The 13,406-nt window shown below is 42.5% G+C and overlaps 1 protein-coding gene across 2 annotated transcripts in view; it reads right to left on the reverse strand.

Annotated features, from left to right (window-relative positions):
* Positions 1-13,406, reverse strand: part of ass1 (argininosuccinate synthase 1) — a 168,702-nt gene that overhangs the window by 20,571 nt on the left and 134,725 nt on the right. For both annotated transcript variants that reach the window (XM_038782508.1, XM_038782509.1), the window contains exon 12: positions 847-978. In XM_038782508.1, coding sequence (XP_038638436.1) covers positions 847-978 — 132 coding nt within the window. The remainder of the gene's footprint in view (positions 1-846; positions 979-13,406) is intronic.

The raw sequence follows: 13,406 nt of genomic DNA on the forward strand, positions 1-13,406 counted from the left end.
GGATCGAACCCCGAGTCCTCGGCACCAGTGAGGCAGCAGGGCTAACCACGGAGTCACCGTGCTGCCCTCGTCTCCACAAACTTGATGCCATCCAAAATTCTACTGCCCATGCCTTAACTTGCCGCAAGTCCCATTCCCACATCACTCCTCCTCCGCTCACTGGCTCCTGGTCAAGCAATATTTTGATTTTAAAATTCTTATCCTTGGTTTCAAATTCCTTCATGGTTCACCCCTGTGCATTCTGCCTTCTGAGCCATCTGCACTCCTCGAATCCCCAATTTTAATTGTTTCACCTTTGGTGGTTGTGACTTCAGTTGCCTTGGCCCTAGCTCTAGAATACCCTCTCTACACCACTCTGTCACTCTTTCCTCCTTTCAGAGACTTCTTAAAATCTACCTCTTTAACCAAGCTTTTGGTCATCTGACCAATATCACTTTATTTCGTTCGGTGTCACATTTTGTTTTATAGTGTCCTGTGGCGCACATTAGGGCACTCTATTATGTTAAAAGTGCGATAGAAATATAATCTGTTGTTGAGTGCATGTATGTAAAAGAGAGAGATGGATATTTCTATCTTTCCTCAAAGAAACCTGTGAATTTTGTAGAATTACTAAAAAGAAACCTTGAACAAATACAAATAAATTATATTTCCTCTGTTGCTTTGTATGGAATATAGGGGCAGCCTTGGTGGTATGCCCCTTGAATTGACATTTGAGTCCCTCAGGTAAATTTCAGGAACAGTATAGCATCATAAACAGAAATAAGGGGTTTAAGCGGCGTGACTGGTTTATCTTAACAGAATTGTAGCCCTTAAATCTGATGATTTTCCATCGTTTTCCTTGCTTACCATTGTACAGCTGTTCGGAAAACTTCAATGCCAGTTGCTGCTTGATTTTCCTCACTTCCTTGTCCATGGTGAAGGCCTCAATGTCCACATGAGCTTGATACAGAATCGTCCCACCTGGGGTCTCATAGATACCTAACCATTTACCGAGAGAAGAAAGAAAAAGAAAAACAGCACAAAAAATTATTGTTGAGTGACAAAAATAATCACTTTTCTGACAGAAACAGAGTTGGGCACCATTCAGTCCCAGCTTGCTCTAAAATGCATCTGTCATTATCTGCTCTCTGGGACTCAGACAGTCCACTTCACACCTTGCAGTGAAAATTTCCAGATTCCTTGTTCTATCTGCACTCATTCTGACTAAATGACAGGGTTTAAGCACTGATCCCCCTCAATGTATGCCCAGTGGCCTCCCTGAAAGCCTGTAATTAAACAACTGCCAGTGAGCAGAGAGAAACTCAGCTGTGAAAATTAAGCTGTCACCAAGTCCTCAGTGCAGGATCTCCTCTTTATCCGTTCAAAGGGAAAGCACTTGGAAAAATCTGATTAGGTTTGTAAAATACAGCTCTGAGCTGCTCCTAGGTTTTGCAGTCAGTAGTGTATAAGGAGATAAATTGTTAAAATAAAAACAAAAGCAAGCAGATTTATCTCGACATGTCAAGTTGTGACAATACAGTTTATTTAGTCACCTTAAGTATGAGTAAGTGCTTTTCAGGTGCAAAAATGCACATTTTCTCCAGAAACACAGCTGCATTCAATCTGATCTTCATAAATTTAACATGAAAATTTATAAACATTTCACCAATCAACTTGTTAACCTCTGGATATTCCTTTTGCTATTTCTCAATATTTTGCTTTTAATTCCTGCAAATAATATGTATTCTGCATTACCACTAAAACTTCTTTATTTCTTTTAGGGGCTTAAATGTTCAATTTTTGCCAGTATATATATATGTCGTTTTAGAGTATGAGTTCCCTCCAAATTTTCAAAATCAGACACGTTTCTAGAGAAGGGACATGGGTGATATATTTCCCCCTCACCTAATGTTGTTGGCTTATTGTTGAGATACTGATTGACTGCAACCAGTCATGCTACAATCCCTCACCCAGTTGGCCATTCTTGATGTGCGAGCTTCATTCCCTAATGTTAACAGAGTATCAACTATGGAAAGCATCACAACTATGCCTGTTCCTGCCATCATCCAACATTCACGCAGGGTGGGAAGTTCCACCCCCCCGCCCCCTCTCCTCGGCGTGTTTTCTGGTTGCAGAAGCGGCTTGCCATTGGCTGCCAGTCGGATTGTTGGGTTCCGTCGATGTCCACCCCGTTTTGCATGGCTTGACAATTCCGCCTCTGGTGAACCCGCTGCAGGGAAGTCGTATTAGGCTGGACTGTAAGATCCCATCAGTGGGAAGGGCCAGGAAGTCCCACCCACAGAGGATCTCTATCATGGCAATGGTAATGTAACACCGCAGGATAAGGATCAAACCTGGAATCTTCATAATATGAATAGCTGCTGGACTGGACAATTCAAATTTGTTCACTACAAAAACAACTTTGAATTATCAGCAGCAAACTTCGAAGGAGTAAGAGTACATGATGTCAAACACTTTCAATTTACATCATGGTGGCTTTTATTATCCTTTATCTCCATGACACCAGAACAAAGAAACTAAAGAAGTGTATTATAATCAATGATTATAATACATAATAAATGTTTGTCAGCAATCATAGGATGCAGGAGCATAAGTAGGTCATTCGGTCCATCAAGTTTGTTCCGTTATTCAATGAGATCATGACTGATCTGATATGATAATCCTCAACTCCACGTCCACGCCTTATTCCCCTAACCCTCGATTCCCTTACTGATTAAAAATGTCTATCTCAGCTTTGAACATACTCAATAACCCAGTCTACAGCTCTCTGCGGTAAGGAATTCCACAGATTCCCTACCCTCAAGAGAATAAATTCCTCCTCATCTCGGTCTTAAATCGGCGACCCCTTCCTCTGAGATTATGCCCTCTGGCCTTGACTTTCCCTCAAGGGGCAACACTCTCAGCATATGAATTTAAAACAAAGAAACTGGGGCTGGATTCTCCACCGGCGGGATCCTCTGTTTCGCAAGCAGCGCACTCACATCAGCGGATTTCCTAACGGCATGGGGTACCCACAATGGGAAACCCCATTGGCTGACTTGCGGGACAGAGAATCCCGCTGCCGGTGGGGACGCGCCAGACCAAAAAACAGGTGTGGCGGGACGGAGAATACCGCCCTTGGTCTTTTGCTCAATTTTCATTCTCAATGCTGATAAAAAAAAGTCATTTGCAAATGGCTCCACTTGAAAACATAAGGAGATTACCAGTTAGAAATCTGGGTGTGAATTGTCCATAAGCAGCATGAAAACCAATGGTCCTTGATGCAGCCGCACTTTGCCTACCGAGTTCATAGCAAACAACTTTCCAGAAGCATTAAACCCCTTACTAGCATATCCAGGTCTAACGGATATTTTAAACAATTGCTAGGAATGCCCTAACAGCAGCTGAATCAACATAGATGTAGATATGTTTCTGAATATGTTTGGGCTTAGGAGATTGTCACCCAAAATTGGACCTGTGATAACCCTCACGGGACCCACGGGGGCAACTTAAGTCCATGGGATTTGTGGAATAAGAGCTCCCCGCTAATGGGTGGAGACCGATCAGCTGGGGCTTGTGGAAATCACCTCATAAAAGCCGCCCCAGATTGGGACCGGTAGTCCCAGTTGGGACCTTTGTGCCGTGTCCAGCGTTGCGGCCTTTTCATTTGGTGGAAAATAAATTACCGTTTGGATTTAGCTTCTCGGGTCTCCTGAGCTTTTATAACTTTCTGTACCAGTTTTCCACCAAGAAAATAAATGCAATTTCACTCCCTGCAATATTCCCAAATAATGAGTATGGAAATAAAAAATTTAAAACATGGTGACAGTTTAAAAGCAATTTCTCAGTATCCGCGTAATTGGTGAATTCTGACCCGTTCACGGCTTCTGTTTTTACGTTTTAAATTTGCAAGTTCTGAAAATAAGATATCAAACTGGGATGTTATTTCCTAAGCTAATGAAGTCCAGTTGAATTTGAACACGTCAAATTGTGGTACACTGGCATTATGGACTATGTTGCCAAAAGTTGTCATGGCACGGATTTAAATTTTTAAAATAATCATTATTTGAAATATTCAAGTTATACAACATAAAATGTAAACTTGAATCACATTCTACAAGTCACAGTGTGAAACAATCAGTACAAACTTCAGTTTGGCAGAACAGTGGGTGATCCTCACTTACAGTGGGACTTTATAAACTGTGATTCATTGTACAATGCAAATTGGATCCTGTCCTATTATTATTTACAATTGTAAGAGTTACTGCATAACCACTTTGTCTTTTCAAGCAGGGATCTCTGGGGGTTTGAAAGCTTCTGCATAATACAGAAAATGTTAGCTTAATAGAAAGGTAACATTTTCATGGTAACTGTATGTTATTTATAACTAACATTGCAGAGTCTCTAACATTTTCAGCCCATTAAGTGGGAGGTGTACAAGGTGCTGCTCCATGGTTCTGAAGCACAGGTCATCAAAGACTGACCTAGAACGCAACAAAAAAAAACACCATTTTAAAAAATGGTGACTTGTAAAATGATTTGTAAAGAACTATTCCTATAATGATCCCGTGCTTCAAATAAAATAACAAAAATCCTACTTTAAAATGTATTCTTCTCTCTGTTGCCGGAAGATTTCATACATAGGAATCACAAACCTATTTAATTTGTTTACAATGTCATGATACACAGCACAGGGAGAAAATCATCTGCACAAATTTTAAGTCCCCTCCTCCACAACCTACATTCCCTGTCTGAGAGCATGTTCTGTCTGACAGCCTGCTCTCAAGAGAGAGAGATATCTTTGTAATCTCTCCGAGACTGGTAATTTAGTGCCAATTTGTGCTGAATTATAGGTAGTTTTGCAACATGGACCAGTAAGTACAAGGAACTGTGCCGAGACAGCCCAAACTCACTTCAGAAAGGACCCTTACAGGTCAATGAGGAAACTTTCTTCATTTTGACCTGGAGTGGATTCAGATCAGACGACCACAGACTCATGATGAAATTGGTGTGTGTGCGTTGGTAGCGCCAAGTGAACAAATAGTAAATCAGCATTTTCTTTACCATCATGCAATCAGTAGTCAGCATTAGGGATGGCCTTCTGTGTAGGGTAGTGGAAGTGCAAATCTTTGACTTATTCAAGCAAGAAATAAGTGACATGAGGGAATGTAAACTTTTAAAAAATTGTAGTCGATGACCTCAAATGGCCTCTACTTTGCTAGCTGTTAGGATCCAATTTTAGATGAATTTAGAACAATTCTTAGTACTTACTGAGCCAAATTACTGAACTGAAGTCTGTAAAAACATAAATTAGCACAAAACTGCTGATTTTGCTTTTAGAAATTACAAAGGTGGATAAATTGAAAAGTCATGTTGGTACAATGGGTCTGGAACTTGGAGCTGAAGTGCATTTTTAGGAACTTTACACTGCACCTGGTTATATTGTGCTAAGGCTGTCTCAAGAGTGCCGAGTGCTGTCATAAGAGAGATATTTAATGGAGGTGGTGGGGGCATTACCTGCGATTTGGAGAGCTGGTGGGACCTCTATATCACCTCCTAGGGGGAAGACCCACTGCATTCATTTCTGGTTAAGCAATTACGTAGGCAGTGGTTGCCCAGGATTAAGAGACTCCAGGGATGAGGGTGCTGCTTGTCGAGAGATGCTAGCCAATGACAAACAGATCTTCAATCATTTGCAGTGCCAGCAATGGTAGCTACTGGCGATGCTACACCTACCCGAAGCCAAGGATCAACATGGACCCAGTGTTGGCAAAAGGGGTGTCATTGTGATGGGGTGAGTTAGCAGCAAGTGTAGGGGGGGGGGGGGGGAAGAGACTCTCAGCCAGTCAGTCCCCCGTTCCTGATGCTAGGTCCCTCAGGCACCGAATGCCTCTGAGCAAGAGACCACTTCTTACCCTGGAAGACTGCAAGCAAACATGCCAGGATGAGCTTTTTGAGCTTCGGATTGGAGAGTCCCCCAATGGGTATTAATTCCCACAAACTTAGTTGGAGCATTGGCAGGAAGGTGATAGGACACCCAACCACCATTCTCCTACCTACTTAAAATGCCCCCCCCCCCCCCCACCACTACAAAATGTGCCATCAGGGAGGGCATTAAATTCACCCCAGAGTGACAAAAACTAACAATTATGTAATTTATCATCAATGACTTCCACCTCCATGATGACCATAACACGTTCAAAATATAAAAAACGCTTAATTTATTTTGATCGTTGCAAGGTTACCATCCAATTTCTAATTCCAAATATTATTTCTTAAAAGTACATGTTTTCCTAATATCTGTGCTGGTTAATGTTCAGCATCGCAAATAAGTTAATACACCGTAGGCATAACATAAAGACAGTCACACATTTTAGGAATCAAATGAACTTGTGTAAGATGGAATTACTTGAGTATTTCTTGATTTTATTCAACCTAATATGCTAAATAAATTATTAATTGAGCCTCAGCAAAATATTTTCCAAATGGCCTTTTTTCCTGGGATTCAAAGAATTATCATTTAGGCAGAAGGTTTCTTTGCATATTTGTAATGCTTTGTAAAATCAACTATTATATGTATGTGTGTTGAAATATAATATTGTATAAAGAGTTAAGCACTAGGTCAGGGACAGGAGTCAATTCAGAGTACCACTCCTTTATTACAATAATTTTTCAATATCTTTTACCTTTAAGGATAGGGTGGTCTTGGAAGTGAGGAATACCTGATGAGGCTTGAATTAGCAGAGGGGCTGCATAGGAGTTAGGAGAGAATGCAAGCAGAATGAAGGCAGGCACTGGAAAATGCCATTACTTGGGACAATTGGAATTTGCTTTCTCTTTCCTTCTAAGATTTTTATATTTATCTTGAATTCTTAGCGGGAGAATTTTTCTAACTGCAATTGTTTAAGCAATTTTCAGCCAAATTCATTACATCTGCCAGTCAACATAAACAACGAATATTATATTAAAATATCTAACCCATTATACTGAGTGAATCTGACAATTAGTTTATTGGTGGATAAGCAAAAAAAAAAAGAGATGGAGAAGTAAACTTTGGAAGCTAGTAATCTTACTGCATTTCTGTCTAAAGACAGTGAATTCTCTTCCATCAGGAAATGAAGGATGACATGTGTAAAAATTAAGTAATTGCTTGTCAGAACCAAGTCAAATAATCTGTTCACTTCATGCTGATAGGCACTCAGCTTTATTGCAGATTTGATGCACTGCAGGTCCCTGATGTTGTCGTGTGAGCAAGGATGTAGTAAGAGACCAAATGCTATTGGAGTCACTCAACTCAGTTTCTTTTTTAAAAACAGGGAAAATATTCAGAAGATTCATAACTTTGATCAGGGAAACAGGAGAAATTGGTTCAGAGCTGCAGCAACTCATCTACCTCAAACGCACATGACATTTAATGCATCTCTCAAAAAATTAAATATGCAAGGCCAGCATTTGTTGCCTATCCCTAACTGCCCTTGTGTAGGTAATGGCGAACCATCTTCATAAACCGCTGTAATCCATCTTAACAATGAGACATGAACCTGACAACATGCCAATAATCAAGTCAGATTTGTTATTACCACAGTACGAGTGGCACAGATTTTCACTTTCTCAATCAAGACAATGCCCTTAATCTTCTGGTCCCACCTGTAGTGGGAAGATTGGCGGGCGAAGGAAATAAATTTGGCAGGAGGTCACAATTCAATTTCCCATGTCATGCATGCTCATTAAAAGGCCAGTTCATCAGAATTAAGTTCTCTGCCAGCGAGGAATTAGGGCATTCATAATTACAACTGCATACAAGTGGCTTGCACGTGGCGAGGCAAACCTCTGCCTGGACTTTAAAGTGAGTTGCTGCACGTTTAGCGTTCTTAGAGACTGCTGGTCAGGTTCCAGTTAGCCAACCTGCACAAAGACTCGACAGGGGAACCAGCTATGCAGGGATGGGTGGAGTGGAGGCTGGGCATGGGAGGCAGGCTAAGGGGGGGAGGGGGATGTGCTGTAGTGAAGGTTGAACTGGGAGGCAAGCTAAGTGAGGTAACGGCTGGACAAGGGAGGGTGGCTGGAACCAGACTGTACCAGGGCTTGTTTAGGAGGGTAAGCGTGTCTTACATCTTTGTCCCATTGCAGGGTAGTGGATGGTCTCTTTGGGCAGTGAACAATGTGGAGAGATCGGTCTGAAGGACATGTTCCGTGATTTTAATAATTTAGTCTGGTGGGTTTGTGAATGGGGGGGGGGGTTACTGAGAGGCAGAGGGTACAGTCACAGGAGGGAATTGGATCAGGTACAATGAAGTTCTAGGCTCAGAGGTGGCTAGTGGATGGTCTCATTGCAGGGGGACATGTAAGTGGGTACAGATGGCCTGGAGTATGGGAGAGGGTCAGGGCTGGGAGGGATGTGGACAAATCAATAGTTATGGGAACAGAGGGCACAGCAGGAATGTCCATAAAAATGACAACTGGTTTGGGTAATGGGTGAGGTTGAATTATTACAGGAATGGCAAGATGGTAATTGTCTAGGTGGATGGGGGCGACTTGCTAACAAGGGGAGGGTATGTGGTGCTTGCTGTACATAGAACACACAGTGCAGGAGGCCATTCGGCTCATTGAGTCTGCACCGACCCACTTAAGCCTCACTTCCACCCTATCCCCGTAACCAAATAACCCCTCCTAACCTTTTTTTTGGTCACTAAGGACAATTTATCCTCCCACAGTCCAAAGATGTGCAGGTTAGGTGGATTGGCCATGCCAAATTGCCCTTAGTGTCCAAAAAGATTAGGTGGGATTACTGGGTTGTGGGGATAGGGTGGAGGTGTGGGTTTAAGTACCGTGCTCTTTCCAAGGGGCGGTGCAGACTTAATAGGCCGAATGGCTTCCTTCTGCACTGTAAATTCTATAATCTATCAATACAAGAGAATAAGACGAACAATAAGAATACAGGAGATTACAGGTGGAAATAAGATAAAAGGCAGATTCAATTTAATACAGATAAACAAAGTTGTACATTTTTCAAAAAAGATGGCAAAGCTTCAGTATTGAAGAATACAGAATCTATAATGATCTTTAAAATCAGAAGTGCAAGTATAAAGATTTTTAAGGTCAAATGTGTTTTCATATTTTATACACATAACAGAGAATATAAAAGGAATGGAATGTATGTTACATTTGTACAATATACTGATAACTTCATTGTTGGAAATTGTGTGCAGCTCCAGGAACTCTATTATAGGAAAGGTATCAGAGCCATGGAAACAGCACAGGGGAAATTCACTAAGAATTCTATGGTATAATTAGAAAGAAAATTAGTGGGTTTTTACCAGCAGGACAAAGAAAGTGAAGGGAAGGAAGAATGTACAAGGTTTTCAAAATTATTTTTTAAAAATAAACTTAATGCGCCCAATTTTTTTTTCAATTAAGGGGCAATTTTGCGTAGCCAATCCATCTACCCTGCATATCTTTGGGTTGTGGGGGTGAAACCCACTCAGACACAGGGAGAATGTGCAAACTCCACACAAACAGTGAGGAGGTTTTCAAAATTATAAATAGTTTTTCAAGATAAATACTGAAAGACTTGCTACTGCTTGACAAATTGCTAAGAAAGCAGCACAAGCCAGAAGAACGAAAGGGGAAGCTAGAAGCAGGAGCTTCATACAGACTATTATTAGAATATCGAATGCTCTATCATAAGTGACTATTGAAGCATAGACTGGGGACATTATTTAAAAGGAATTTGTGAAAGTACTTGAAAAGGAAGTATATGAAAGGATGCATGGAAGAGAAATAGAATTAGAGTAGATAGCTCCAATTTGAGGAACTAGCACCAGCAGAGACACAATGGCCTCCTTCTGTGCTGTAATTTCTATGACTTCTAAACTGAAGTGTTAAATCAAGTACAGCAGAATTAAGTTAAATATCACAATGATGCTAAATGCTATGCTTTTACAATACTAGTTTCTGGTCAGCAGTAGGGATCAGGATGCAGGAGCACTTTGCTTTGACAGGGGTTTGATGCTAAAAGGTTGTGGATACAAATCTGACTAGTGAATACAGGGCTGCAAAGGCGAAGTGTTGGCAACTACTTATCTGGCTCGTAGATGAAATGAAGTCTGACATTTCAAGGATCTTTTGCTCTCCTGTTTACAAGAATTCAGAACAACAGCGACAGCTCTTCAACCACAGGTACAGACAGCAGATGCGCCCGTGGCATCTGTCTGTCCATTGTTAATAAAAAAATTATTTTATTTTAGTTCACCTTTCTAGATCATACCGCAATACAAGATAACCTAAACAAATTAATGTTTCAGTATTAAGAAATAAAATTAAGGGCGTACAATGGGAAAGGGTGAGATGCATCTGTAAGCCTTTCCTTCTCCTATACACCGCAGTGGCATAATGCAAATTTAAAGAAACTTTATTGGCAGCATTTTAGCTTTTAAATAATCAAACTATAGAAGCCATTGCAGAGTAGATGTTCTCGGACCATTGTTAGTTACCTTATATTGGCAGTTTACTAAATACGAGGGGAGTCAGATGAGTAAACAAAAGAAGACGTTTATTTATAAGAATAACCATTTACATGGGGCCCGGTTATACCTCTCCGGGTTCTCTCTTTGTTTCGGTCAGATTCTGTCTGGCCGACCTTTTATACAACACAGTTGTAAGTCCAAAGAGAGAAAGCAAAAGAGAAATGTTGAAAAATCTCAGCAGGTCTGGCAGCATCTGTAGGGAGAGAAAAGAGCCAACACTTCGAGTCCAGATGACCCGTTGTCACTTTTAATGCAGCGAACCTCTCACTGGTAAATGCGGCCTCGTTGTCGGTATTGAGCGCCTCCGGTATGCCGTGGGCCGGAAAAGTGGTGCACAACTATTCAATGAATGCGCGGGAGGTGATGGAAGCTATTTTGTGGATCTCCAACTACTTCGACTGCACATCCACCAAGATGAGAAAATGAATCCTAAAAACGGATCAGCAAAGTCCGTATGACTGCAAGCCCAGTGATGTCCTGGCCACACCCCCGGGTGCAGGGGCTATGCTGGTGGAAGCCTTTGATGTTCTTGACAATTAGGGCAGCGCTGGGCTACGAGCTCAAGGTCCGCATTGATTCCCAGCCATCAGAGCAACTCCTGGCCAGCATTTTCATCTTGGAGAAACCCATATGTGTTGCTTGAAAGTCTTTCAGAATCAAAGCTTGCCCTTTCGCAGGGACGCTGACCCTCGTGCCCAAGCTCTGACATCTTGGTGGAAAAGGCCTTTAACTGTATGTTCTATGTTCAAACTCCACTGGAAGCTGTTGTAGTAGTCCACTATACAAAACCAAATGTCGCACCTTAACCAGCACCGGTTTGCATCCACTTGCGGATGCAGGCGGCTGTCACGGGCAGAGTGATTATGAAATTTATGACCTCAACAATTTCATCGGTTATGAGCGGCTCCACCAAAATCACAGGCAGGGTAAGACTACTAAACACATCTGCATTCGTTATTAGTGTTCCCGGGCGGTGCGCAAAAGAATACTAGTACACAGCCAAAAGCAGAGCCCACCTCTGACGCGATCGGTGGCACTGCCGTATCTTCTCGAAAGAGGCCGAGCATTGGTTTATGATCAGTAATTATGAGAAAATGGCAGCAGTAAACGCACTGATGAAAACTGTTTGAATCCGAACACGACCGCCAGACTCTCTTTCTCTATGTGCTCATAGTTATGCTCCGTGGCCATCAACGTCCTGGAGGCAAAAGCTATCTGACTGTTGTGGCCATCACCCATCCGATGGGAGAGGATGGTGCCGATGATGTGTCACGTGTCAGATACAAGGGCCTGGTTGCGTAAAAATGGGTCAGCACTCTTAACGAAGCCAACTTCCACTTCACCCACCGGAAGGCAACCTCCTGTTCATCACCCTAAACCTAGGGCCAGTGTTTCAGCGAGGGAAAGTGAAGGTGGGGGGCAGGATCGTTGTTAAATTTGGAATTAAATGTCCAAAATAATTGATCAGGCATAAGAAAGGAGCGAAGTTCAGCAGCATCACGTGGCAACGGGGCCATCTTGATCGTCTGTGACTGGGTGCAGGCCACCCCGGTAGCTCAGATACACCACCACTTTAGCATTAAAAACACATTTTCGCCGTACGCAGGCAAACGCCACATTCCGAAAATCTCTGTAATACCATTTCAAGGTTTTGCGGGTGATCCGCCTTCAAGGCTCCCATGGTCAATACATCATCGAGATAGGTGGCAACGCACGGGAGACCTGTAATATCCCTTCCATGATGTGTTGAAACACAACGCATGCCGAGGATAAGCCAAATGGAAGACGGTGTACTCGTACAATCCTTTATAAGTAATGATAGTAACATTTTCTCGAGGCCTTGTGCAATTGAAGCTGTAAGTGAGCATTGTTCATATCTAACTTGGTAAATGTAGAACCACCTGCCAGCATAGCGTAGGGATCTTCAAATTGATGTAGCGGGTTTAGGTCTAAATGGGAAGCCACATTGACGGTTAACTTGTACTCACCGTAAAGGCGGACAGTCCGATCTGGTTTCATCACCAGAAGCACTGGCACCGCCAGGTCGACAAAACAAGCCGGCCAAATTATACCGATGCTCTACAATCGTGAAGTTCGGCCACTACCTTACCAATGATTGCACAAGAGACCGGTTGAGCACAAAAGAAAACAGGGCTGAACCTGCGGGTGCACACGGATTTTCGGCAAGGCTCCCTTAATTTTCCCAAGGTCGGACCCGGAGAGGGTATGCGCTTGATACCTCGGCCCACAGTATCACGGCGGTCCATTCTAGTCGCTGAAGGGCGGCGGCGCCAGACAACATTCACCTACATTCCTTGGAGTCCTTGTACACCCCAAACAGCACGCTCCTGTGAAAGGGAAATTTATAGAGCCTGCTGGAATGTTAGGGCACCTTCACCTGAAGTTTCTTTTGGATTTCAAGATTGTTGATACCATAAGCCAATGGTGGCGCAGTGGTTAGCACTGCTGCCTCATGCGCTGAGGACCCGGATTCGATCCTGACCCTGGGTCACTGTCCATGTGGAGTTTGCACATTCTCCCTGTGTCTGCGTGGGTCTCACCCCCACAATCCAAAGATGTGCAGGGTAGGTTGATTGGCCACGCTAAATTGCCCTTAATTGGGGAAAAAATGAATTGGTTACTTTAAATTTAAATAAAACTTTAATACCTCAAACCAGGCAGTCACAGAGCATATCTGCCAACACAGCGCCGTCTTCACAATATTTGCCGATTTTTCAAAAACAAGAAACATACTTGGTAACGGACTCCCTTTCGGTGATATTGATCCTGTACCTTTGCACAGTTAGGTTGAAATGGTTCCCCACCAGAGAGAAAAGCTGGTCAAATGATATTGTATCCAGTGCCACCAGAAACGCAAGGCCCCTAATTACGCTATACGTG

Source organism: Scyliorhinus canicula, chromosome 21 (assembly GCF_902713615.1).
Source record: "Scyliorhinus canicula chromosome 21, sScyCan1.1, whole genome shotgun sequence".
Lineage (NCBI taxonomy): Eukaryota > Metazoa > Chordata > Chondrichthyes > Carcharhiniformes > Scyliorhinidae > Scyliorhinus > Scyliorhinus canicula.